We start from the raw sequence: 27,661 nt of genomic DNA on the forward strand, positions 1-27,661 counted from the left end.
AAGGGGTGGACTACAGCGAACACCTGCCATTCTGCATTCTCTCTTCTCTTAGGACGCCCCCTCCCCTGCCACAATGTTCATGGGGTTTTCATGTGAGCCATGTTAGGCAATTTGAGCTTCATCCATCCCTTGGCCACAGTTGATGGGGTCCAGAGTTAAGTATCTACCTAAGCTGAGCCAATCAGAGCACTTCCTGAGGAATTTGCAAACTGCAACCAAGAAAAAGAAGCCAGTGTCTTGTTGGATGCCTAGACAATAATATTTTTAAGCTTTGGGATTGTCTGAAGTGTTTTATGTGGACCAGAAAAACACTAGAAGCCAGTCTGGTGGTGGGGATGGTGGGGGCTGGGCAGGGGAAGGAAATGAAGGAGACTGCCAGAAAGTAACAGAGATGAGAGGTAGAGAGAGATCCTAATGGCTTTTGTGTCTATTAGTTCCAGTTATTCCTGAAGCATCCCTGTTTTTAGGTTTCAGTATCTGATTATGTATTTTTGTTTTTTAAGAGAGGGAGAGGGGTAGGAAGGGGCAGAGTGAGAGGGAGAGAGAGAATCCTAAGCAGGCTCCATACCTCCAGAGCCTGACGTGGGGCTCGATGTGGGGCTCAATCTCACTACCCTAGATCATGACCTGAGATAAAATCAAGCATCAGAAGCTCAACCGACTGAGCCACACAGGCAACCTGCTCATCCACTTTTCTGATTTGACTATTACTCATTTATTGATAACTCACAAAATGTTGTCTTCAGTCTGAACCTCAGGCGTACTTATCCAACTGTCTATGGGACATCTCAACTTGAGTGTCCATTGGTACCTCAAATCTAGCATATCTAAAATGGAACTCATCGTCCTCCATCTCCCCGACACACTACCCCAGGCCCCTGCTGAAACACCCCTTCTCTCCTGTTTTCTATCTCAGTAAAGGGAATCACAGTATCCCTAGTCACCAACCTGGAAGTTATCCCAGACTTTCCCCTCCCTCTTACTCCCCATATCCTGTAGGTCTAAGTGTCCAAGTTCTGCCGATTGTAATTCCCAAATATCCTCAGTGCTCTCTTGTTCTCTCCAGTCCTCTTCCCCTACATCATTTCAGTCCTTTGTCTCAATTGCCTTCAATCTCCCTTCCACCCAGCAGCCCAAATCATCCCTCTAATTTCTGGATATGATCACATTTACTCCTCTGCTCAAAATTCTTCAGTGGCTCCCCACTGTTTCCAGGATAAAATCTGAACTCCTGCAGCTGGGTCACAAATTCACTCACATTACACTCAGATGTGCAACAATATAAGTCTCCTCTCTTTCCTAGAACTGATTTGATCTTGCTCACAATGCCCCCACTCTGCTGGGTAACAGGGGCAGGGGAACTAAAATTAATCCATTACGGTAAACTCGGTAGGGTCCAAAAATTTATTTTAGACAGTCTGTAAGTATGACTCAGTATTTCAAATTATCTTACCCTTCCCTTTCTTATTTTCAAGATAGCATTTGGATTTATAGGGATCTCATGTGAATTTCATGGCATTGAGGGAAGGGGCCCCTTAGCCCTTATGGTCCTTCGGGTTATGTCAGTTGGCATTTGCTGAGATGTGGTGGGTCGGGTATAAATGAATTGGTGAATTACAACCCTGAGAGGTAGCTATTACTACAACAAATTTACAGATGAGGAAGCTGAGGCTAAAAGAGGGTGAGTCACTTGCTCAAGATCACAAAGTTAGTTAAATGTCAGAACCAGGTATCAACACCCCCCCCCCCTCCGATTCTGGAAGGCACTTGGATCTATGGCTAGAATTCCAGAGATAAAGTAATGCTGGATTTGGGAGCACTGAGAGTCTTCATGGTATAGCTTTAGGGATGTGAGCATCCATGGCGAAGAGGTAGAGTAGGACGAGAAAAGGGTCTAGTTCAGAACACTTAGGAATCACTGACCTATGAGGTAGGGTAGGAAGGCCTACCTGACTGGCTTCTGCCCAAACTGATCTTCCTCTTAGGAGAGATTCTAGGATAGAGAGAGTCAGGAGCTTCTAGGATGAAGTCATGCCTGGTCCTGTTCCAGTCACGGCTGACCGATCTTTCGGAATACCCCATTACTCTCTTCCCTAGGCTCACCCACAGCGCAGCAAGGCACGAACCCGCGACCAATACCGGGTAGGAACTCAGTAAATAGGCCCAAAGAACTTGTGTGGGCAGAGCTGCTCACACCTCCTGGGGCCAGGGAATGTAGAGCCACATACAGACCCTGTATGCAGAGTCCACCCCCAGCTGGGAGTGGTTGTGTAGAAGTCTCGGGGGCTTCCAAGATGAGGACGTTTAGTCTCTTCCTAGATATGGGGACCCAAGGCCTTCCTCCTTGGATGATGCTGGCAGAGGCAGATATGGATGGGCCGTCTCCTCACGTATGAGGGTACAGAGGCCTTTCTCAGATGTTGGGTGTGCAGCTCTTCCAAGTGTTGAAGGTGCAAGACATCCCCGCAAGTAGTTGGGCCTCGTTCCCACCCCCTTCCTCCAGACGGATCAAGACCCAGTAGCCCCTTCAGGCTTTCTCTCGCCCCCGCCCCACGCCTGCACAAGGGACGAGCCAGTCCCCACCCCAGCGCGCGACCAATCGTCCGGGAGCCTGGCGCAGCCAGCCAATTGAATGACGGCAGCGGCGCGGAGATGGCTCCACCCCGCACTGGCCACTGGCCGCCCGCCGCCGGCCGCCGGCCTCCCAGGAAGCGAGGCTCTCCGCTGTTTTTGCTGCCTGCCGAGCCCAGCCGAGCCCAGCCGAGCCCAGCCGAGCCCAGCCGAACATAGCCGAACGCAGCCGAGCCTACCCGAACCTCGTGCCCGGGCCGCAGCCGCCGCCCGAACGCCGCCGAACGAGCGAGCGAGCCGCCGCGGCCGCGGAGGAGGCACCGCCCCAGGGAGAGGAGGTGCCGGCTCGCCGCAGACCGCCCGCGGCAGAGGCCGACGCGGTCGCGCCGCGGCGGGAGCGGCCGGCGGAGGCTGCGCGGCCGAGGGGGAGGGCCGGGGGGAGGGGACATCGCCCCTGCCCGCCTCTTCCCGCCCCCCCCCCCGCCCCGCGCCCGCAGGCTCCAGAGACTCAGTCGGCACCCAGCATCCCGCTGCCCCGGACCCTCCCGCGGGCGCGCACCGGGCTCAGCTCAGGTAAGGGGGGGGGCCTCCCCCCATGGGTACGGGGACCGAGAGCCAGAGACAGAGATAAAGAGACCCAGACCCACATGGAGACATAGAGGCGCAGCCGGGGTGAAAGAGACAGACACAAAGACAGAGACACACGCGACTCACAGAACTACAGAGACAGACCCCACGGAGATGGGGAGAGAGACACGTCCACGGGGACAGAGTGACACACAGCAGGGAAGAAAAGAGAGACCGAGAGACACAAGAGACCCATATTCACAGAGACCAATACAGAGATACACAGAGAAAAGGGACACACTCAGAGATGGGGACACACGGAGACAAATAAAAAGAGAGCCACATAAAAAGACAGCTGCACAAACATAGAGGTGGGTATGCAGAGGCAGAGGCACACATCGAGGCAAGGGAACCAAAAGATTAAGAGCCAGACACACAGACACAGACAACTGACCTGGAGAGAGAGTCCCACAGAGAGGCGCACCTAGGTACACCGCCTTGGATACACAGACCCACACATGCGTGCCAGGGCCTCCACAAAGTTCCCTCTGTCTGAGCTGGCACCTCTGGAGCTCTCCTGGGCTGGCTGGCTGGAGTCCTGAGAAGGGGGAGGCGCCCAGGCCACACCAGTGCTGGTTACAATCCCCATCCTCGAAGGCCCGGGGCTTCCTTAGTCTCATCCACTCAGCAGTGCTTTTGAGAGCTGGCAGCTTGGTGGGCAGGGCCAGGCCATGCCCACTGGTTCTAAGGAGATTGAGATACAGGATGTGTACTCCAGCTTTCCCACTGTGGCCGCACCCCCATCCAGGTGCCCAGAGCCAGGCCTGAGGATGGGGGCCTTGGCTCTGTGGGGTATTTAGACCTGCTGGGACCCAGAGTCCTCTGCCAGGGAAGCCAGAGATGTGGGAAAGGACTCTGTTCTATACTCCTCTCCTCCTAGGCCTCACCCTACCCCTCCCTCCTCACCACCCTTGTCTCTGCTCTCTACCTGCCACAGGCTCAGGACTGCAGGTGGACGTCCACTGCCCAGGAATCACTGAGTGTGTGGACAGGACAGCCTCTTTGGAAGGCCAGCTATACTGGAGTTCCGCCTCGGCATGGGCCTTGCCATCGAGCCAGCCCCGTGGTCTGTGCTGGTCTGAGGGTGCTGCCTGTCATGGGGGCAGCCATCTCCCAGGGGGCCCTCATTGCCATCGTCTGCAACGGCCTTGTAGGCTTCTTGCTGCTGCTGCTCTGGGTCATTCTCTGCTGGGCCTGCCATTCCCGCTCTGCGGACATCGACTCTCTCTCGGAATCCAGTCCCAACTCCAGCCCTGGCCCCTGTCCTGAGAAGGCACCCCCGCCTCAGAAGCCCAGCCATGAAGGCAGCTACCTGCTGCAGCCCTGAAGGCCCCTTGCCTAGCCTGGAGTCTGGGGCCTAAGTCTGCCCCACCCAGAGCCTGGAATCAGGATCCCAGGGTCTAGCCAGCCTGGGGTCCAGAACCCAGAGTCCAGCCTGTCTGGAGCCGGACCTAGCAACCCAGAGTCTAGCCAGTCTAGCCCCGCGAGGCACTCTGGTGGCCCTTGGTACAGGCCTGGGGTGGGGGTTCATGAGTTGGTGCTAGGGCCAGGGCCATCTCGACTCTGCTCCATACTGAGGGCCAGGGACTGGGGCTACCTTTCCCTAGGCCAGTTGCCTCCAGGCCCTTGAGGTTGGGGAAGCAAACTCGAATCCATGGCAATAACGGGAGGGCGTCCAGGCTGGGCCCCTCCTCGGGTCCTCCCACTGTTTGCTGGATAATAAATGGAACTATGGCTCTACCCTGAGATTTCCTCCTCTTCCTGAGGGCCCTGCAGTAGCAAAAATAAAGGTGTGGGGTGAGTTTCCAGACACCGGTTTATTTGTGCAAAGTAGGATGGGATAATGGTTGAGGGCCAAGTCCTGGGGTGAGGTGCTGGGACCAGGGCCGGGGTAGAGCGCTGATGGTAGATTCTGGGACCTGATCAGGGGTGGGGGTCACATAGTGGGTACTAAGGCTGGGCTTGGGTACCAGGGTCAGGGGTTACAAGCACTGGGTTCAAAAAATGGGATAGGGACTGAGGCCAGGCCCTCAGGTCTTGGTTTTCACTTCCCTCACCAGGTTCAGCAGTTTATCCAATTTTGCGATCTCCACAGCTGGACCCTTCTGTACCTCCTGCCCCTTCTTTTCCTGGGGAGGGGAGAAGTACATGGAGGGGGTGGGGAATGGTGAGGGATGGGCCACCTTTCTCTGGGTCCCAGTTCTGCCTCCTTTGCCCAGCCTGCCCCAGCTTTGTCCTGCCCCTCTCCCCACCAGTTAGATTCTGGATCCCTGCCTCTCCTCACCCGCAGCTCAGGTTAGGAGACCTGGGCCCAGCTGGGGACTCCGAGAAACATTCAGTCTGGCTCTGAATCTCAGATCAATAAATGGTCTTGATGCTGGGAGGAGTGGCAGAAGGTATCTACCCACTAACCCTCAGAGGAAGTAGCCTTTCAGGCTAGGAGAGCTGTAGCTCCGGGGAGAAGTAAGGCCTCTGACTGTTGGGACCTCCCTTCCCACAGGAGGGGTCCTGGCTGAGTCCTAACAAGGAGCTAAGGGGTGTGTGTTTGCGGAGGGAGAGAGGTATAGACAAAGCCACAGGTGGGAGACATTTGGGGCCAGGCCTGCTGTATCAGACATACCCAGGGTGGAGGAGGGTGTCGAGAGACCCAGGAGGGCACATGAGACGCCCCATGTGATTCCAGATGTCCTTAGCTGGGACTGTCCCTCAGAAGAGCAGATCCTAAATTTATGAGCCCTTACCCCAGCCTACAGGGCAGCCTAATGCCCCGAGAAAACAAGAATTGGGACACTGGGGTGTGTGTCACGGGCCCCAAGAGCTCCACAGCAGACCAGCCCCAGTCCCATCCTCCCTTCTGTCCAGGCAGCGGGGTATGGCCTAGGCTGGCAGCTGCCATTTCCTGCCTTCCCTCTGCTCCAGAGCCACCCCCCCCCCGCCTGCCCTGCCGTCTCAGCCACCTGTGCCCACTGCTCTCTGGCACCCGCTCCAGCCTCACCTGCTGAGGACCCAGCCTGGGTCTGGCCTGGGCTGTGAGGAGAGGAGAGAGTGCATGGCCAGCAGGCCCCTTCCTGGCCCCATCCTGGCTACTGACACCATGCAGAGCTCAGATTTCCTCCTGGTGTGACCACCGCACCTGCTCCCAAATCTGTCTCCCCCTCCTCTTGTGGCCCAGTGCCTTTGCCACTACCCAACTCACCTCTACACTCTCTAGGCAGAGGACAAAGATGTCTTTTCCTTTAACTACTCTCCCTTCCAAATCAAGTTAGTGTTCTCTTCTTGGCCTCACCCCATCCCCTGGGAGTTTGGGACCTGGCTTATGGTCCCAGCTTTGTCATTAACTCCCTATGTGACTTTGGGCAAGTCCCTTGCCTTTCTGGGCTCAGTTTCCCACCTATACTGTAGTGAGGGAAAGATAGCCTTTGACCTTTGACAACCTGTGCTCTGACACCAATTAGAGGAAGCTTCCGGGGTCAGGAAGTTGGGCCTCTGGCCAAACCCTCCTGGGAAGGACAGGGAGACTGCAGCCCAAAGAGGAGGGGCAGTAAGGATGCTCAGAGGACTTCCTTTTGCACAAATCACTTGGCTACTGATAGGATCAGATGACAATTTCACGGGAACCTCTAATCCACCGGAGCCCTAGCCCCCAACTGTCACCTGCTCAGGTGCTCTGCTCCCCAGGTACCCATATCCTCAGGTCTTTAGAGATACAGGTCCCCAGATACGCAGAGCCCAGCTCTCTTGGCTACGGCTGACCCTTGCTCCGAGAGGAGCTGGGACTGTGGGAGATCCTTGCCTCCCTGGGTCAGAGTGAGCAGGGCAGGCCTCCACCCAGATCTACCACCCTCCAGGTGTGATGGCTGTACCCTTGCCCCTCCCACCGGGCTGTCCAGCTCTGCCAGCTCAAGCCTGGGTCTCTCTCCTCATTATATTAAGAGCAGATTTTATCTGTTCCACAAATTGTGCTGTCTCTTTCCCCCTCCTTGAGACCAACTTGCTGGACTCAGCAAAGAGCTTCACACCATGCCCAACCCCCCCATCCCATCCCTTCCCACCCCACCCCACCCCACCCCACCACCCCGCAGCCCACCACAGCCTCTAGGCCACAGCTGCAGGCGCTTAGCAGCCTTCTGAGTATTTATAGCCAAGTCCACCCCCTCCCCCAGCTGGCTACAATTACAGGCCCGGCCAAACTCCCAGCCCTAGTCTCCTGGTCATGGTGCAGAATAGAGCAGGCAGGTACCAGAGGGATGTTGCGTTGACCCCTGCTTTGGTAAGGGTGCAGGGGGGCAGGTATCACTAGTTGAAAGAGACAGGGCCCTGCTCTTGCCTCAGACTGCAAATAAATGCCTCGTATTGCAACCGAGAGGTGTAGTCATCAGGGCAACTTGGCCCAGCCCTGGCTCAGCTCTGATCCTGGCCCAGAACCTGGCAGAAAGCAAATTCCATATCTTCACTTAGCACCCAAATGGGCAGGACTGGGCTCTGGATTCGAAGGCCTGGATGCTTAGGTCTGAATCAGGACTGTGAAATCTAGACTTTGAGGTGCTGGCTCTGGGCTCCATAGCCTGTTTTCAGGGCTTTGGGACTCTGGGCAGGGCCTCCAGATCAGTACAAATCCCAGAAAGAAACCAGAGCTCACAAGGAGGGCTGCCTAGCTGCTGACCTCGTTAACCTCTTTTCCTTTTCACATTCTTCCCTGTGTGGACCCCCAGCTCCCAGCTCAAGGACCACTGGAGCTGAGGCCAATGAAGCAGTGACTAAGCCCCAAGCCCCCTTCCTGGGTAACCTGGTCCACACCAAACAAGCCAATGATGTCTATGTGCTTCTCCAGGCTTTGGACCCATATAGTCGCCTACTTACGGATGTCTCCACCTGGAAGCTCCACAGGTAACTTAGATTCAGCATGGCAAAACTGATCTAATTTTCTCTCCACAAACCTGCTTCTCCTGTGCTCCGTATTTGGGCAATGACACCATCCTGACTCTGGGTTTCCCAAGCTAGAAAGCTGGCAGCCACCCCCTCGCTCCTCCCCCTTCTCTCAACCCCCACCATCTTGGAGACTTTACTTCTTACAGCCGCCCAAACTACCCAAGCTGTACCTTTGGCATCTTGCGCAAGTTGGGTGAGAGCTTGAGACAAATGACGTGCCCACGGTCATCACCCACAATGATGATGGGGTGGATAGGATTGAACTGCACATGGGTGATCTTGTTCTTCTTTTTGGCCACCACGGGCTGGCTGCAGATGGCCTCATACTTGTTGATGGACAAGTCAAACACATGGGTCTGTGGAGAGGTGGGTGTCAGCACACTCAAGGATAATGGGGCCCCTGTCCCGCACCTCAGAAGAATCATCATATGGGCTTTCTGGGGAAACACAACAGAAGCCTAGCTTGCTGGAGCTGGAGGCAGTGGGAGAGGGGATTTGTGTCTCTGATTATGTGTTTTCCAAACATAAAAAGGTTGGGAGAAAATTTAAGTCTATGCAGAATTAACAATAACAGCAACCACCATTTACTGAACACTTACTATGTACTAGACTCTGGGCAAGCATGTTACATAGTTGTATCACCTAATAATCCTCACAGACACTCTATAAGGTAGGTTCTGTTATTAGCCCTATTTTATAAATGAGGCGATAGAGGCTCTTAACGGTAACTTGCCAGTAAGTGGCAGAGCCAGGGTTTATACCAGTTAATATATGCAAGGTGCTCAGACAAATGTTTAATCTTATTTTTACCATTCCCTGAGTCCAAGCCATTAGTGACTCTTGCCTGGACAACTGTGGCAGTGTCCTGAGGGGTCTCTCCGCTTCCACTCTTGCCCTCTACCATCCATCCTCCGTGCAGCTTTAGATAGTTTAAAGCTAGACTTAGCTTTAAACTATCTAAAATCCTCCAGAAGTTTCCCTTGGCAGTATACATAAAATCCAGATTCCTTACTCCAGATTTCTCCACTCTCCACTCTCACTTCCTGCGCTCTTGCCTTTGTTTCCTAGACCCAGCCACACTTGCCTGCCTGTCCCTGAGACCCTTTCAAGCTCATTCTCACCTCAGGGCATTAGCACTAGCTACTCCCTCTGTCTGCAATGCCTCTCCCCGCCTTCACCAGGCTAGCTCTTGTCATTTAGCTCTCAGCCAGAATGTCACCTCTTGAAGAAGCTTTCCTTGACCACTCTAAGAGACCGCCCCATCCCTTTCTTTTACATCACTCCTTTTCTCTTTTAAAAAATATAATAGCTTTATTGAGATATAATTCACATACAAAAACATTTCCCCACTTAAAAGTATACAGTTCTTGGTTTTTGGTATGTTCACAGTTATGCAACTGTCACCACAACCAATTTTAGAGCATTTTCATCACCCCAAAAGAACCCTTGTACCATTAACAGGCACTTCGCATGTTCTCCCACACCCCAACCACAAATCTACCCTCTGTCTCTCTAGTTTTGCCGAGTCTAGACATACATGAGTGGAATCATACAGTGTGTGGTCTTTTGTGACCGACTTCTTACGCTAGCATGTTTTCAAGTTCGTCCATGTTGTAGCATGTATCTGATACTTCATTCCTTGTTATTGCCGGATAATAATCCTTTTATTAATACCATATTTTGTTTATCCATTCATCAGTTGGTGGACATTTGGGTTGTTTCACTTTTTGGCTATTATGAATAATGCTGTGAACACCGTGTGCACACGTATTCCTCTGTTCATCTCTGCCTAGCCCTTAACGCTAATTTTGTGGTTGCCTTGTGTCCTTTTACTTTCACAAGACTGTGAGCTCTATAACTGCAGGGACCTGAGTCGCCAGGCCCTGCCCTGGTGCTGGGCACCACAGTTGGCCCTTAGAAAACATCTGTTCGGCAAATAGGTAACTGATTGACGTTAGGGTGATGCCTTCAACTATATAGACTTTCCTTGAGTGGATACCTCTCAGGTTATATCAAAGGCCATAAGGAAAAATGGATTTGCATCCAAGAATTTCCTCAAAAAATGTTTGCTTCTGAGTTTTTACCAATTCTCAGTGTTGCACAGACCCTTCCCATCTTCCTTCCTCAGACTCCACTTGCACATTCCCAGGGATGGGGACCTTGCTACATTCTAGACATTATTTCAATCACAGATAAATTCTGGTTCAGAAGTTTTTCCTTACATCCAGCTTGCCTCTGCCATCCTGTAGCTCCCTCCCCAGGGCCATCAGAGAAGATAACTGCTTCTCACGGCATCTTATCCCCCAGAGTGTTCTGTCCTTCAAGATGAACAGCCCCATTCTCTCCTCGAGGTCTTGTGGGATGAATGATTCCTCTTTTGACAGGGCCCTGGCTGGCCTACCCCTTGAGAATACAGAGTCCTTATGTCTCACTTTCCTCTACCTGATAAGGACACTGCATGGGCTCTCTAGGAGGGAGACCCTAAGATACCTCATCCTATCTCTAGTAGAGGGTCCGAAGGGGGCACTCACCTTCCCATTGGTGGTGACTGCTGCAAACACAGTAGAAGAGTAAGGTGCCCAGGCCACATCACCCACAGCTGAATTTAGATCATAGATGAACATTGGGGTCCTGCAGTGGTAGAGGGGTGGAGAGTTCACCACACAGAGGACTCACAGTGCTAGAGTCCCACAGGCCCCCGCCCAGGGTGGGGTCTGAGGGAAGGCATGGCTCTCTCACTTGATGGTGTGGTCCCAGATCTTCACGGTCCAGTCAGAGCTGCAGGACATGAAGACCTTGGTGTGGTATGGGTTCCAGGACACAGCGTCCACTGCCATGTTGTGGGCATCATAGGTGTCGAGAAATTTGCTGGAGTAAGACTTAGAGCACTGGGGGCGACGGTGAGGGCAGTGGGGGGATCAGGGATTAGGAATGAGAGAGAAGTCAGCAGCCACCACTTCCCTGGAAGCCCTGCAGAGTCAGAACCTAAGACTCCACATCACTGTCACAGCTGAACTGGGGCCAAGCTGCTGGCTGCTCTTCTCTGTGTCCTCAACACGACCAGAGAGAAAGGAGGGGCTTAACAGACTGGGGAGTTTTCCTGGAGGGTGAGAGACAGTGCTGTAGTCTGCCCAAAGGATTCCAGGCCAAGTAGAGAAGGCCTTCTCTCCCTGAGTCAAGGCAGAGCAGATCTAGGGGCGCTGGGTGAGGTGTGGCCTAGCTGTGTCCAGGCCAAAGCCTATGGGCAGACATATAGAGCCCTGGGTCCACTCACAGCCCACAGATAAAATCCTTGCAATAGTGATAAACATCCCACCTTGCCCAGGTAAGAGTAGGTGCAGAACCAGGAGCAAGTCCCAATCTCATGATTTCCCATTAGGTTTCTTGCCCAGACCAGCATGCGCCTCTCTCTCCCTCCAGGAGACAGTGTGACTGACTCGTCTCCTCCCTCCTGCCTCTCCCATGCTTGCCATTCAGACGGGTATAGAGGGGGTTGGGGACCTCTTTTGCATTCAGACCAGCTCCTGCCAGGCCTCAGGGGCTCCTGGGAGGCTGCCTGTAATTAACATTCTGAGTCTTTGAGCCTAAGAAAAGCTTGCAGCAGAGCTATTTCTGGATGGATGGAGGTTCAGAAGGATGTTCACCTACTAACACTGAGACCTTGCAGAAACTGGCGATGAAGTTCCATCCTACTGGCTGGAACACACCCAAGATTCAGAGATTAAATTTTTGTGTTACCCGGCCTTCAGAGCTCAGCTCAAGTTCCGATCTCCTCCAGGAAGTCTTCTTGGAATGTTCCAACTCTCCCCAACCCCCACTCCCACTTCTACTTCTACTCCTAGGAAGGGAGGGAGGGCCCAGAGGGAAAGATACCAGGCTGGGCTAAAGTCACCCTCTAGATTTTCATCCCCTTTTCTGAAGCTAAATGGCTGCCTTTGCCATTTAGCATCCCCTCTTCCTGCCACCCAAGCAAGTCAAGACTACATTAACTTCTCCCAAGAAGCTTTCTAGAACTGATTAACCCTAAGGTCCGTCAGAATAGGGTCTGTTGAGAAGGATAAAGTCCCATGGTTCTCGGGTCTAAGCGGCCCCATAAGAAGCTGGCACAGGGCGGCGCTGCCTCACCTTGTAGATCTTTCCCTCCTCTGTGCCCACTAGGAACATATAGTCAATCTCTTTGTGGAAGTCAAAGGCGGTGCCACAGCCTTGGGAGAAGAGGTAGAGCAGCTTTAGCCCAGTTCTGGGAGGGAGGCTGCCAGCACCTCCTCTACCCAGCAGGCCCCTTTGATAGCCTGAGCCCCAGCTTTCGGCTGGGGCCAGGCAGGCAAACAGAAACTGGCCCGTCAGGCCTGCTGCCTGTCCCAGGCAGTTGGGACTCTGCGTAAGGCCAGGGCTTCTGCAGACAGGAATGGGGCCTGGGTAAACAAGGCAGGGATTGATTTAAACAGGGTCAGGGTCAGGGTAAACAGGGATAGGGTCTGCAAACAGAGACATGGTCTGTGCAAACAGGGATATACTCTGCATAAACAGGGTAGGAATTGAGTAAACAGGGATAGGATCTGGGTAAACAGGGGCCTGATCTGCATAAACAGGACTGCATCTGCATAACAGCACCTGATCTGCATAAACAGGAACAAGGGTCTGCAAACAGGGATGGGATCTGCATAAACAGGGAGGGTCTGCAAACAGCCAAGCTCCAGGACAGGGACAGCAGGGCCAGGCTTCTGTCCAGCACAAGTGGAGGAGGGAGTGCTTGCTAAAAGGGGAGGGCCACCATCTCTGACCCTCACGGGGCCTGAGTGAGGTGGTCAGGTCTGGATGTGAGTGGGCTGGGGTTCCTACCCACTGTGTGTAGCTGCAACCCATCGAGACCATCCGTGGTGTTGCCCTCCACCTTCAGCTTGATGACATCTGTGTGAACCAGCTCGCTCTGTGGTCAGAAGGGATGGGGGAGGGTACATGGGAGGGGCTGCATCAGCAGGGCTGAAGGCTGCCTTTGCCATTTAGCCCCCCCCCCCCACTCCCCATCTCCACCCTATATGACACTTTCTGGGAAACAGGCACCTTCAAGAGCGTCCAAGACACAATCCTGCCATCAGATGACACAGAGAAGAAGTTGAGGTTGTTGTCCATGTCATCCTTCTGCCACCTGACCTGAAACATCCCAACCTGTGAACTTCGGGACACTACTAGGATGTTGAGTTAGGACTGGGAGCTGAGCAGGGCTCCCTCAAGAATCTGTGTGAGCTTCAGAAGCAAGTTCCGGGAGCCCATTTCCCAGAGTCCCCCAGTTGGCCCTGCCCCTCTCCTTCCACCCACCTCTGTCTCTCTCATCCCTCTCTCCCTGACCATTCTGGGGTAACCATGCCAACTCAGGGCACTGCCCTAATCCACTGGCTTGGCAGTGGAGGTGCCCAATTCCTCCCTGGGTTGGGTTCCAGGAGCCAGTTGTAGGGAGAAGGTGGCATCTCTGGGCTCATCCTCCTTATGTAGACAGGCCTGGAAAGAACCGGGTCCATCGACCAGTTTCCTCACTTATAAAACGGGAACCATAACAGCACAGGTTTGCTGTAAGGGTTAAATGAGACCATGAACACGAGGCCCTGATGTGAGAACATTGCAACTATTAACGGTTCAATAAATGTTAGCGAATATCCCCATTATGACCCTCATCCTAGGAACTGGGGTGCCAAGGTTCTGCAAGGGGCTTTTTCCTGCTTGCTTGGGGGGGCGCCCTCTTCTTCCAGGTTGGCCTTTCTCTAGGCAGTCTCTCCTGTTTCCGCCTTCACTTCACCACTAGCTCCTGCTCCCAGGATCTTGCTCCCAAATCTCAGATTTGAGCTGCCTTCCTCCATCTTCAACTCAGGGTTAATAATCGTGCCCCACCCATCTTCTCAGGGCTGGAGGCAAACATATGGGAAAGTGTTTTGGAGACAGAGCTGTTGTCTTATGAAGATGACACGCTTGAGGCTCAAGTTTCTGTTGCCAGATGTGGAGGCCTGGCCAAGTCCTGTCCCAGAGAGCTGGGGTGGGGCTGGGTGCCCAGAGCTTTCCATCCTCCAGCTCCCTCCAGACCTCCCATGCTGGGACCCTGTCCCTCCCCCCTGTCACAAGTAGGGGCCCGGTGAGGGAGGATAGAACCCACTTCGGCTGCCTGTGACCACAGCTGTCACCATGGCTGTTGAGGGGGGTGGTTGGGGGAGAGGGAATCGCCTGTCCCCAGCCAACCCCCAGGCCTGGCTGATCACAGTTACAGAAGGGCGGGCCCGTCTGCCTGGGCCTGTCTAGGCAGCTGGCTCTTTTTTCACTGGGGGGCCTAGAACACCCCGGAGCCTCTGAGGTAGAAGTCCGAGCTGGCCCTTACGCTGGGACCACTTCTCCTTCTGTGTAAAGATAGGCTCTTTAAAGGGGGGAGGGGACAGGGGGTGTCAAAGGCCAGGCTGTAAGAGGCGCTAGGGAGCTACAAAGGGAAGTGTTTAGCGAGCAGCCACGGGCAGGCATGGAAATTGTAGTTCACACCCCACTTAGCAGCCTGATGCCCGATGGGGGTTGCTGATGTGTTTGCAAGTGAGCAGGTACGTGTGTGTGTACAAGCCACACACGTGCTCCTGGGGTGGAGGTGGGAGGGTAGGAATAAAGGGGGGTGAGCAGGTGGAAAGTGGGGTTCAGAGAATGAACGAATGTCCAGGAAGTAGGTGGTAGGGATGCAGATGGGGCCTGCTTAACTGATTCCTTCTCTTCTGCCTTATCTGATTAGGGCAGACCTGCCTGCCCGCAGTCTCTGCTCAGCTATCCTTCCCTGCTCCCTTCCCCAGTATAGCACAGAACACACACACACACACACACACACACACACCCCACACACACAGAATGTTGCTGGTTGAGGCTTCACGTTGGGGCTTGAACAGGGCTGGGCTACCCAGATGGGCTCCCTTGGGCAGTAGCCTGGGCCATGGGCTAGTAACCTAGTCCCCTTTGAGCAGACAGTTCTCTCCCTGGCTCCAAAACCTTCCATGGCTCCCTGCTGCTAACAGAACAAAGTTCTTCTGCCTCAGCCTGGCATTTGAGATCCAACAGAACCTTTCTGGTCTCCTCCAAGGCACAGTCCCTCTAAGAAGGACCTAGACTCTGATGTCACTGAAGTGCCATTTACCAGCCAGCTTTCCTCCAAGCTCCAGGCTTCCACAGCTCACTGCCTGTAGGATGCCTCCTCTGGCTTCTTTTAATTGTAGGTGTTCCTCTGGCTTCTTGTATTAACTTCTGGCCAAACCTGCTCCTCCTCTGCCATTCCCACCTCCCTGGGTGCTCTCCTGGGCGGAGTCTCAGGGAGCAGCACGAATTCTTCTCCTTTCTCATATCCATCTCATTTCCTTCTATTAATTTTACCGCCTCTGAGCACTTACCGTACCTTCTCATTTCTATCTCCACTGTCCCTGCTGTAGCTCAGGCTTCGAAGTTTCTCACGCTGTGGTGAGAGGACATCTCCAAGACATCAACATGACTGTGTTACTTCTCTGCACCAAACTCCCTGATGGCTCGACAGCTATTTTCAAACCATGCTGGAAGGAGCTCTTAGGAACCTTATGAAAGTACTTTTGAGGATGGGGGGGAGGTGAAAACAGGGGACCCTCAAGCCAGCAGGACCCTGACTCACCAAAGCAGCCCCATTCCCACCTCTGAGATATTGGGTTCCTGTACTAGCTCTTCGTTTGAAACCACTGACTTCCGAAGCACAAGCTTCCTCCTCGCTGGAGAAGCACACTCACTCAGGGTGCTGGTGCTTCCCTGGGTCCTGCGCCACCCTCTCTGCCTCTCCCACTGCGCTCCCAATGTTGTTCCCTGGCAGCCACTCTGCCTGTCGCCCCTTTGTACCCTTTCTCATCTAATACTTTCTTCTTTTTCAGCTAAAATCTAGACTTCATTTGATTTTCTTGGTTTCCTCCTAATATCCTTTTTTGTTATATTCTAGGATCTCATCTTACATTTAGTTGTTATTAATTAGTGCTTTCTCATCCCTTACAATTCAGCTCAGGTGTTGCTTCCTCTGGGAAGACCTGCCCCCCCCCCCGCCCCTGCTCCCTATCTTGGACAATCTCCATGTCCCCCCTCAGTGCCCCCAGGAGCCCGCTTTCGCAGGTAGCATTTGCCCTGTCCTGTGCAGCCCATGGCTGTGCTTACCTCCCCACTAGGAACCCCAGGGACCAAGCCCTTAAGCACCTGCAGTTCCCGGGGGAGCACACAGAGGAGTCACTGAATGGAGAGATGAATGAGGAAAGCGGGAGGAAACTAGAGGCAAAGAGGGAAGTCAGGAAACCAGCAAGCAAGTGAGCGCCAGGCAGCCCCTCCCATGTCACAAGCCACTGAGTTCAGCCAAGAATTCTCGAGTCTTCGGTTTTGCAAAGGCACTAGCCCTGTTTCCCCAACAGGATGGTGGGAGAGCAGAAGGCCATCCCTGTCCAGGTGGGTTCCAGTCTCTCTGGCACCCACCTAATGAAAGCGATAGCTTGTCTTCTCCATGCCCCATTTCTTTTCCCAACCTGCTATTTGATTCCAAGAACACCACAGAGTGGTAGCCGGATGGTTGGCCTTGGCCCCTTGCCCTCTCCTGGGCTTGAGGAGGGTGGTCAGGCCAATCAGAGATGCTCTGTGCGTGGCTCTGGGCTATCTGAGCTGGGAGAGCAGGGGCAGGCCTGCTGCTGGTTTAGTCTGATCAAAGCAGGTGTTTTCTCCTCTCTTGGTTCTTTAAGGTCTCTGCAGACATCCTCTGCATGTCTCGAGACCTCTGTGTGCCTGGAGGTGATGATGGGAAGGTGAGATTTTCAGAGGAGAGGACTCCTGAGACTGTGAGCTTTGGTCCCTGCTTTGGTGGGCAGCAGGGGGGAAGGTGTCTCATGGGAGGAGGTGCCTCTCTCTCTTTGCCCTGGCTCTGGGTAAAGGATAAAGCAGAGAGGCCATCATGTTCCCTGTGCCTGGCCAGTCCCCCCCTCTGCTCAGGGAGCTGAGCTGTCTGAGAGCTGAGAGCCAGTGCCTAGGGCAGGTGTCCACGTGACACAGGGAGCTCAGAGCCAGGAAGGCAGGGGTGCAGAGTCTGCCTGGAGACTCTATCAGGGCAGGGGCTGAGGAAGATGAGAAGACAGAGCCCAGCACTGCCTGATGAGCGTAGAGACCGTGGGAAATCCCTCCTTAGATTTGCCCAGACCTGCCTGTGGGTAAGGGTTTGCAGCCTCAGAAGGAGGGGGACTTTTGGAATACAGTAAGGGAAGGTCTGCAAAGCCAGAGCTAAGAGACTTTCTGAAGATGAAACGTTGAAATCCACTCCCAGAGCAACCAGATGGGAGACATAGTGTGAAATCTAACTCCAGTGTCAGGGTAATGGTCCCAGCCTATGCCTGTCTGGAGAAGAAGGATGCTAGAGAGGCCTCAGGGACAGACCTTACCTACCAGGCCTTACAGCCCTGCCCAGAGGGCAGACAGAGTGCACCATCTACCCCTGTCTGGAAGTTGCCCCACATCTAGCCCAAATGGCAGAGGAGAGCCCTGGTGGGGAGTCGAGGAAGCCCATATGCAGGGAACTGGAGCCCTTGACAGACTCAGCAGAGGCCCGTCAAGCCTTTGAGTCTTCCAGCCATGGGCTGGACCACTGCACCTAAGAGAGCTTTAGCAGAGAAGGGCCCTCCTGATAGCAGCTCTGCAGCCGCAGACCCCTCACCTCCCAACTACCACCTCCTGCCCCTCTCTGCCCCTCACACACCCAGCTCCTTGGCCTCTAAGCTGTCATCCCCATCCCCTTGCCTGTGGCCTGTCCTCCCCAAGGTCCCTCCTCCAGGGGTTCCATCCCTCTTTTCCCACCCTGGTTCGAGGCTGACCTGCCACACAGGGTCCGTGTGCTTGCCGGACTTGGCTGAGCTGCAGAAGGAGGGCTGGGAGTGGGGCTTCTTGAGGTTGTAAATGGCCACGTTACCATCGTAGTAGCCCACCACCACGAGGTAGGGGTGGTCCACGTGCATGTCGAGACACATGATGCCACTCTCGCTGCTGAAGATATACTCGGGGAAGCTGGGGTTCTTCATGCTGTAGAGCAGCAACATGCCCCGGCTCTGCTTCATGAAGTCGTCTGTTGCAGGGAAGATGCCAGGCTGTGGTGGGAGGGTTCAGCTGCCCCCATGCCCCTCCCCCACGGGGTGGACAAGACCGGCCGGCTGTGCTTGTCAGAGAGTGGGGGGTTCCTCTCCCAGCCTCATCTTCTCTGTCTCAGAAAGGGAATCATGAGACTTGGATTCCGCCTTCTTAGGGTTCATGGGAGGATAAGGTGACCAGGCTTATCTGAGGGACGGGCAGTCATTTTCTTTATTCTCCCTGGGGTACAGGAAAGAGGGATGCAGGCTCAAAGAGTTGCTAGGTGAAGAATGCGCGTGGGCTTGGGAAGAAGCAGTAACCTCAGAGAGGGCTCAGAGGCCCGGCCCAGGGACAGGTTGTTGTCCTGGATGATGCCCATGTTTTCCCCAGCCCAGCCCAGGACAGGAGTTCAGTTTGGACTAACATGGAATTCTCTATAGGAGTTCCAAACTAGCCGCCTCTTGGGCATCTTCCCATACCCTCTCGCCCCACAATCCCCAGCTGCAGCCTGTGTTCTAGCCAGGCACACTCCCAGAATCGAGAAGTCCCAGGACAGCCAGCCAGGCTTCCACAGGCCACTGTGTCACCCTTCAGGCTTGAGCGCAGCTTTTGGTGATCAACAACAGACCACTCAGCAGAGGCCCTCCTCCCTGCGCACCCCATGTCAGGGGAGAGCCTCCCTCTCTCTTTCATCCTCTGCTCACATGGCACCCATCCTGATAAGGTAGTCACTGAACAGAATCCAAGCCCTCAAGTCCCGCTCTCCTGCTACCATCAGTCCAGGACCCTTCCCAAGCTCAGAAGAGGAGGAAGTCTAGAGCAGCCCCCCATCTTGGGGACCCTCTGTTAAGGGAAACTTCTACATGAGATGATGGCTCTCCACCCCCCAACCCCCTGCCAGGGGCCACCTCTTTTGCCCCTGGCAATTGCAAGCCTAGGCCCTCCAGACAAAGTGGCCAGTCCTGAGGTCTCGAGCCCATGGATGGGAAAAATAGGGAGGCCACCCCACCCGGACTAATTTTGCTGAGTCATTCTTTCTGTCTTATTTCTTTTCCTTTCCTTTTTCCTTCCCTTCCCTTCCCTTCCCTTCCTTTCCCTTCCTTTCCCTTTCCCTTTCCCTTTCCCTTTCCCTTCCCTTCCCTTCCTTTCCTTTCCTTTCCTTTTATTCTCTTTTTAAAAGATTTATTTACTTATTTTTAGAGAGAGAGAGAGAGAACATAAGTGGGAGGAGCAGAGGGAGAAGGAGAGAGGATCCCAAGCAGACTCCGTGCTCAGCCGGGAGCCCAGCGTGGGGCTTGATTTCATGATCCTAAGATCATGACCTGAGTGGAAACCAAGAGCTGGATGCTCAACCGACTGCAGCACCCAGATGCCCCTCTGTTTTATTTCTAATGCTGTCCTTTACTCAAGGGAGGAAGTGCCTGGGCTGGGTTTAGGGACAGTCTACGTTGGGTTCCCTGGGCTCTGGGGATGAGCTTGGCTACAACAAGTTACCAAATATTCCCACCCCAGGCACTCTGCAAACACCACTTGGTGCTTACTGGGAGCCAGGACTAGGGAGCAGGGTGCAGCCAGGAGCCAGGCTGGCCTGAGGTGGGTAGAGCTGGAAACTGAGGCAAGCGGACATGCCCACCAGAGCAGTTCTCTATGCGGGAGCCCATCTTTCCTTGCAAATCCTTACCAGCTCTGGGATTCCGCCCTTCACCCCTCTCTTGCAAAGGAGGCTACGTGTGCCAGGAGGGAGTTGCTCCTCCAGTGGAAGGTGCCAGGATCCAGCTGGAGCCATGGGAACGGCACACCATGGTTGAGGAAGGAAAGTGTTTCTGCTCTGGAGAAAGCAAGCCTCTCACAAAGAGGAGCTGGGGGCTTCCAGATCCCCCAGAGCCAGGTGGGTCACCCTATGCCTGACACTACCTCAAAGCCAGTAGGAACTGGCCTTCAGATGGTGTGGGGAGCTGGCAGTCCCTCACCCTGTAGGACTCCTGCTGGGTGGGCCCTGAGGGCTGCTGAAGGAAGTTATCTGTCCCACCCAGATCATGCAGGGCTGGAACTGGGCAGTGTGAGACTCATTTGTAGCTCCTTTTGTTCATCCCACAAATCCTGAGCACCTGACTGGGCCTCCCCTTGGGCTGGACCCTGGCAGGGACAGAGACACTCCACTGCAGATGTGGGCTTGCCCTCAGCAGCGCCTCGTGTGAGGAGAGAGCCAGACCCTGCAGCTGAATGAGGCCAACCCCTCAGTGGCAAGTGAGTGGTAACCACCAGGACACAGGTGAACTCTTGATGCCCTTAATGTGGAGTCTGTCCTTGATGCTGGGCGAGACTGACAGAGGATGAGTGGGTAGGCACACAGGTGAGTGGGTGAGCAAACAAGTGAAGGAAAGGGTGAGTAGGCAGTGACTGACGTTGGGCTGAGGACTCAGAAGCTCCTCCTTATTTCACCAAGGGGCCAAGGCGGGTATGACCCTCACACTTGGTCCTGATGTGGCATGGGACCTGGCCCCTCAAGGGACAGCAGTGACCACCCACCCCTGCATGTGTACAGAGTCTTCATGACCAGTGAAACCAGAAAAGTGGGGTAAGAAACCTTAGTCTGGTTTAATAACTCTGTAGTGAGGACATCTCTGACCTGCTCACAGAACCCCTGAGACTAGGGCTGGGCTTTGGCTCCCGATTTTTATAGCGGGGTAAACTGAGGCCAGAAGGCAGAAACATGTGCCCAGCTGCAACAGACCCGTCACATGGTGTTTGCCTCATGCAATATCTTGTTTATAGCTGAAGTTACCATGCACTGATCTGGTCTTTATATGGAGGTGGAGAAAGGAAGGGGACACCAGACCTAAGGGGGTGGTGGTGACTGGCAGTGCCGGTCCAATCTCTCCAGAATCTGGACTAGAGAATGTATAAGGGACAGGGCAGTCACACAGGATAAGGGAAACTTCTGGCAGAGAGAAGCATGGATTTCAAGAGATGGGGACACAGAGAACAATCAATCACACTAAGACCTTAGATCCTGCCTGAGTTCCTAGGCCACATGCATCCTGACACTAAGCCTCTGCTTCTTAACCTGCCCCTGGTGGTCTCTGTTACTTGCAACCAAATGAGCCCTTCTGACATAAAGATCACGATCTCTTCTTTCTTTTTTTGTAAAGTAAGCTCTACACACGATGTGGGGCTTGAACTCACAACCCTGAGATGAGGAGTCTCATATCGTGTTCCACTGACTGAGCCGGTTAGGCGCCCCAAGATCACAGTTTCTAATCATGGCTAGACTATGTGTTTCCTGAATTCCACTTGAAGGTACTGTCTGCCAAACCACAGTGGGGAAACACAGAAAACCCTCATTTAACTGGGGCTTCCTCTCCACTCCATCTTACTCTATGATGTTCTCATCCCTGACTCCAGTGGCCCCTGAGACCTCAATATTTCATTCTCTGAGCATACCCAGTGTGATATCACAGCCCAGACCTCCAACAGTAGCAGCATGAGATCATCATCTTGTCTTCCAGAAGTCCTAAAATGACATCACTACTGAGGCCACCAGGGATCCCCATGTGATATCTTCACTTAGGTAACCAGCAGTCCTAGTGATTTGTTTAGTGATCATTACCCAGCTCTCCAACAATCCCAGTATGATATCACCAACCAGGTCACCAGCAACCTAGGACATCATTGCTCGGCTCTCTAACATTCTCAGTACGATGCCACCCACCAGGAGTCCCAGTACAAGATTGGCATCAAGGGGTCATCTCTAGTGGCCTCAGTTCCCAGTGGAGACTAGAATCTCATCAGGCTCAAAGCTTACAGAGCCCTGGGTCCTGAGCCCCGGGGTACTTTGTCCTGAATACCACAAATTCCCTGGTTCCTCAAAGTAGGACTGGAAGGTCCATCCAGTGACAAAGATGGTAGCCCCCAACCCCACACTCCATTGTATGAAGAGGGAAAAACTCTGAAGTCTGGGGCCAGTGAGGAATTCCAGGGTCCTCTAGGCTACAGGATTTCAGTAAGTAAATATGGCTAGGTAGAAGAAGAGGAGGAATAGAGGAAGAGAAAGAGGAAGCGAAAGACGGAAAGAGAGAAGAAAAGAGGGAGGGGAGAGAGGGAGAAACAGAGAGAGAGAGAAACCACCTGGTCTGAGACTCTGAGACAGAGGGAGAAGGCTTCTGGCTTGGCCTTAGCTCCACTTTATGCTCTTGCCCTTCTCCAGGAAGCCTTCCAGATTATTCAGCCTCTCCTCTGTGTGTGGGCCCCCTCCACTCTTCTCTACCTATATGTCATTATTACAGGTGGTCATGAACAAGTCTTTTCCTCAGCCTGCCACAGAGGCTTCATCAAAGGATGGAGTGAGCATGGCTTAGCCCAGCAGGTTTACTCTCTCCATTGGGAGGGTTGCCTCTTGCTACCCCTGCTCTGCTGGATAATCTCTAAAGCCTCCCTGACTTTGGCCTTCGATGATCCACAAGATTCTGGGAAGGAGAGTCAACCCCCTAATAGAACCTGATCTGGCAGCTCTCAGAAAGCCATGGTCTCAGGGGAGGAGGGGCTCGATTCCACCATAGACCAAAGCTCTCCCTCCCTCAGCTCCCTGCAGTAGGGCCCTGGCAGAGTAGTGCCCAGTGAGGAGCATGGATGGATGTCTTCTTGAACTGGCAACCACTGTGGGGGGAGGGGGGTTGTTGCTCAGTCCCAGAGCTCTACCCCTGCCCAGCAAGTAATAACTCTAGATCACAGGGGGCCACTCTGGAGAGTTCTGGCTGTCAGGAGAAGCCTGGGCCCTTGCTCGGGATTCGGGGAAGGCAAGGCAGACAGAAGGCATGTTGGGGTACCAGGCTAAAGCCAGGTAAGTGGTCAGAGGGAAGTAGATGCCAAGCTGCAGGGACAGGTTACTGAGCCAGCCTCAGACAGCAGGCCTCCCCCTCTCCTACTGTGGCTTCCCAATGAGTCCAGCCCACGGCTGACTCCAAGGCAGAAGCTGTTTAATGATTCCCTTATTAAGTCATGCAAGACTCATTTGGAGGGGAGCTGTGGTCGGCAGAGTAACACCCTCTGAGACGGCCGTGTCCTAATCCCTAGAACCATAACTATGTTACTTAGCAGGCAAAAGGGATTTTGCAGATGTAATTAAATTAAAGACCCTGAGATTATCCTGGATTATCTGAGTGGACTCAGTGTAATCACAGGCGTTCTTATAAGGGAAGGAGGGAGGCAGGAGAGTCAGAGAAGGAGGTTGAGGAGAGAAGCAGGTGTCAGAATAATGCAATTGCTGGCTGGAAGAGGGGCCACAAGCCATGGAATGTGGGCAGCTTCTAGAAGCTGGAAAAGGCAGGGACATGGATGTTCCCCTAGAGCCTCTAAAAGGAATGAAGTCCTGCTGACAATTGACTTTTGCTCAGCAAAACCCATTTTAGACGTCTGACCCCCAGAACTGGACAATAATAGACTGGTGGTGTTTTAAGCCATTATGTTTGTAGCAATGTGTTCCAGTAGCAATAGGAAACAAATGTAGTAGGCATTCCGGGAAGTTTGACCCAAACTCTACTTTGAGGAAGCAGAGGGAGAAGCCCCAGAGATGGTACTTTTTCCTGGGATGGTTTGGAAACAGTGTCTCTAGAAGTCAGGGGGATGGATGCAATGATCCCCAGCTCTTCTAATGACAATAATGAAACCCTCCCTCAGCTTCCCACACCCAGTCCTGCCACCTTGGACTCCAGCAACAGAAATGCCCTTTGGGTTAGGATTTTCACAGTCTCCAAAGGCAGGGGACTATCCCAGGGCTCACCAGGAAAGGGCATCAGTGCTAGAGGGTTCCAAACCTCCGGCCTGGCCCAGAGGCCGTGCTGCCAGGCTGGGTTCAGCCTCTCAGGCAGCTGGGTTGAGCACTTTCCTCCGATAAGAAGTCATATTTAAACAGTGTGGGAAATAAGAGCAAGGCCTTGGAGACAGAATACATCAAGCGGGACATTTAATTTGATTTAGGGAAAATGAGGCAAACATTTGAGAACCTAAATAACTAACCAGTAATTACGCTAACAACGGGAATGCCCTTGCACTACAACCCGGCAAGCACAGTGGCCTTTACGGACTGTATTTACAAAGAGACCTGACAACATAATTAGTCCTGTAAATTTTACGCAGCCTGCAGCTGAGGAGTGATGGATTTTGTGTGTGGAGGATGAACGGGGAGAAATGAGGTGGATGAATTTCCATTTTCAGTAAATGAAATTAACACTGCTTAATTAGTGAAGCTGACAAATAAATGATCAGGAAAGATTTAAATCCCTACAAGTGTGTCTCTGGCCTCGGCAGGCTCAGAGAGGGGCCAGGATGTGATGGGACAGAGAGGGAAAGCGTTCCGTGCGGGGACTCGGGGCCTGACTTTGGCCCCTCTGGAGGGCTGCCCCCAGAGGGAGGCTGGGCTGAGGGACAGCAGGCTCCTCTTTCTTAGACGTGGCCTGCTGGGCGGCTTCCCCCTCATCTCCATGTGAGCCACTCAGGACCACACAGAGTGTCCAGGATCTCTTCCACCATCACTGCCCAACAGACCACAAGGAGTGCCCATTTCCCTGCTATCAGCTGGCTAATGGGCTGGAAAGGACCCCTTCAGTGCGACAGGCCGATATAATTGCATCCCTGCTTTGCCCCATGGGCCGCCCCTTCCTAAACTACTCTCCCTTGCCCACCAGCATTCCTCCATGTGCTTTCACCTGCTGACAGTGTCCTTCTCCACTCAGCTGAGACATGGAGCCTGGCCCTAGGGGGCACCCCAGTCTCTGCCTTATGTGCAGCTTGACATGTGACCACCTCCAGGGAAGGCAGGTGCAAATGCTTCTGTGCTATGGCGGGCAAGTGCCTGGACTCCCTTTCCCCTACCCCCTTGCTCCTGGCCTGGCCTGGCCTGGCTCCAGCCTACCTGCTCTGTGCCCAAATAGGAGATTGGGCACTACCAGTCCTTGGTAGGTATGTGCCTACCCCTGCCAAAGTCCTTCTTAGCTGGGCTATAGAATAAATCTGGGAATTCCAGGCAAAGGGAGGCCTGGGCTGAGCTCATCAGGGTCAAATCCAATAGCAAACTCCAATTCTTCCTCCAGTGTTTGTCTGTATGAGGCAAAGTCTGATGATAGGAGGCTGGCACCTGGGCATTTCCAAAGACAGTGTGATGGATGCTGGTGAGCCAGCAGCTCCTCACAGTGACCTCATCCAGTGACTAGCGTGCCCTTGGCCCGCCTCAGCTTGGCCCTCTTCCTTCCAGGGGGGCATCTGGGCACCTGAGAGCACAGGACTCCCAGAGGTGACCTCAGAAGTGAATGCAGGAGCCCTTCTGAGTCCCAGCTCAGCCTGGCTCTGTTCAGGCCTCTGCAGAGTGCTGCTGAGCTATGCAAGGTGCTGGAGAAAGATGCCCATGTGCGAGCGGGTCAGTAACTCCTGTGCCAGTGGCAGCAACAGCAAGTAGACCCCTGCGGCTCCTGGGGCCTGCTCTCTAGAGTAGGTAGGGGCGTTGTCTGATTCTCCTCCGCCTCCCAGCCCCCTCTTTCTGCTTAGGTCACCTAAGAGTCCTGCAGGAAAGCTAGGGGACAGAACAACAGACCAATCAGCAATAACTGTCCTTTATATGTGGGCGGTTCCTACAGTTCACGAGGCCCATTTGCTTTTCTTTCAAGTGAGTTTAGCAACAGCCCTGGAACAGAGGTCTGGCAGGCCACCTCTTCAGGCCACCAATAAGGAAACCAAGACTCAGAGCAGCTTTCAGCCCCAGGACTCACCACTGGGTGGTACCCCTTCAGCCAGAAGTTCTACAACAGACTGGTGCTACCCAGGCATGTGCGTGTGGCCAGCAAGGGACAAAGACACCCTTCCTGGGTGCGTGCTTGCCTAAAGGAGGCTCCTGGGCCTGCCAGACTTCGAGTCATCTATTCCTGAGGGTGACTTACTCTTCTCCACCGCTCCTGGCTAGAGTGGCCCCCTTGCACAGCCTCTGCATGAGCCCAACCAGCATCCCTGCTTCTGGCCTGGGTGAAAGGAGGATGGGGCTAGAACAGGCAGTTTCTCCTCCTACCTGCTAGGGAGCCTCCCTCACCCCCGCTTCAGTCCTGGGCAGAGAGCCTGAGCTGAGATCAGCCTCATAGGGGGGTCCACACCCACTCCTGGGAGGGCCTGCCCAGCCCCCAGGCCCTGTTCCAGGCCCAGTAGCTGCAGCAGAGAGGGAGGAATGTGCTAGTTCCCTGCCAGAGGGGGAGGGAGCTTCCAGCTTGGCAGCAGCCCACCCTCAGGAGCAGGGACACAAAGCGGGCATTTAGGGCATCCTCAAAGGCAGCCCAGACCACGAGACTGGGAGCAGCTCCAAGGTCTCCTCCCTGAGAGGAATAATAAACACCAACTCCTCCTTGCCCTCCCTCCCACTCCCCAACCCTGGTCAAAGAATGGGCTGGGTGCACCGGCGGTCTGAGTGGTAGAGACCAGGAGCTTGCATGTCTGCCAGCCAGCAGAAGCTTAGAGAATGGAAGGGTTTTTCTGTTCATAGATGCTGATCCTCACAGCCAGAGAACATGCTGTTGGCCTGGGGAGCTTCGGCTAACATGAAGTGTGGGGCCCTCTCCCGTTAGGAAGGGGGAATGTCCAGCCTAGCGTGGAGGTAGGGACTTCTGCAGGGAACGCGGAACATGAAGGGAAAGCAAACTACCACACAGTACACAGAGCTTCTTCCTGCCGCGGGGATAAGGACAGCCTGGCAGGGGCAGGAACAGCCTGGACAATAGTGGTCTCCCAGGGCCCAGGGGCCAAATGATGAACATCAAGCACCTGTCCCCACCCCTGCCTGCTCTGGGGCCAGATCAAGAACGTTCCCTCTCTCAGTCTCACCTCCAATCTCTCCCTAGGTCTGGTCCAGTCTACCTTCTCAAGCTTTCCAAACCCACTTCTCCATTCGCATGCCACAGTCACAGTCCGGGTCCTGCCATCCTTCCAGGGGAGCGTCACCAGTCTCCTAAGTGGTTTCCCAGCCCCCAGGCTCATGCCTGCAATTTCCCCCTGCTCTGGTTCTGTCCCTGCCCTTCTCAAATTCCTTCAGTGATGTCCCCTCAGGAGAATGTCATAAGACTGCCCCCAGGAGAATTTCCAAGCTTCTTGGAATGACTTTACCAAGCCCTTTGGGGGCCAACCCTGGCTCTCTCAACAGCTTCTTTTCCTCTCATATCTGTGCCTCCAGACCTTTGCATAGGCTGGTTCCTCTACCAGAAGTGCTCTCCCCTCTTTCTTCACCACAGTAACACCTTCAAGGCTCACTTTGGCATAGTCCTTCACCCAGCGCTAACTGCTGGTATGATTGTCCGTCTTCCCCATTGGACTGTGAGCCCCTGAGGGCAGTGACTATATCTAAGTCATCTTACTTCTTTACTTCTTTCACAGCTCGCAAGAGCTTTGC

The 27,661-nt window shown here is 53.9% G+C and overlaps 2 protein-coding genes across 4 annotated transcripts in view; one reads left to right on the forward strand and one right to left on the reverse strand.

Annotated features, from left to right (window-relative positions):
* The first annotated feature begins 2,896 nt into the window (after positions 1-2,896).
* On the forward strand, positions 2,897-4,949 carry ENHO (energy homeostasis associated). The gene is made up of 2 exons (XM_027616351.2): positions 2,897-3,144; positions 4,136-4,949. Exon 2 carries the CDS (start codon positions 4,295-4,297, stop codon positions 4,523-4,525), a length of 231 nt encoding a protein of 76 aa, XP_027472152.1. The 5' UTR covers positions 2,897-3,144; positions 4,136-4,294; the 3' UTR covers positions 4,526-4,949.
* A 47-nt stretch (positions 4,950-4,996) lies between these two features.
* The window catches only part of DNAI1 (dynein axonemal intermediate chain 1), a 65,543-nt gene continuing 42,878 nt past the window's right edge, over positions 4,997-27,661 (reverse strand). For 2 of the 3 annotated variants that reach the window (XM_027616343.2, XM_027616341.2), the window contains 8 exons: positions 17,994-18,241; positions 13,192-13,281; positions 12,970-13,057; positions 12,253-12,332; positions 10,867-11,015; positions 10,659-10,758; positions 8,298-8,483; positions 4,997-5,327 (listed from right to left, as the gene is read on the reverse strand). In XM_027616343.2, the coding sequence (XP_027472144.2) occupies positions 5,229-5,327; positions 8,298-8,483; positions 10,659-10,758; positions 10,867-11,015; positions 12,253-12,332; positions 12,970-13,057; positions 13,192-13,281; positions 17,994-18,241 (1,040 nt within the window). In that variant the 3' untranslated portion in view covers positions 4,997-5,228. The remainder of the gene's footprint in view (positions 5,328-8,297; positions 8,484-10,658; positions 10,759-10,866; positions 11,016-12,252; positions 12,333-12,969; positions 13,058-13,191; positions 13,282-17,993; positions 18,242-27,661) is intronic. The other variant, XM_027616342.2, reaches the window with a different exon arrangement.

This window comes from Zalophus californianus, chromosome 13 (genome assembly GCF_009762305.2).
Source record: "Zalophus californianus isolate mZalCal1 chromosome 13, mZalCal1.pri.v2, whole genome shotgun sequence".
NCBI classification, from domain to species: domain Eukaryota; kingdom Metazoa; phylum Chordata; class Mammalia; order Carnivora; family Otariidae; genus Zalophus; species Zalophus californianus.

What these genes read in the sequence shown, in the direction of transcription:
- ENHO (XM_027616351.2), top strand. Translation starts at nt 4,295, where the DNA reads ATGGGGGCAGCCATCTCCCAGGGGGCCCTCATTGCCATCGTCTGCAAC.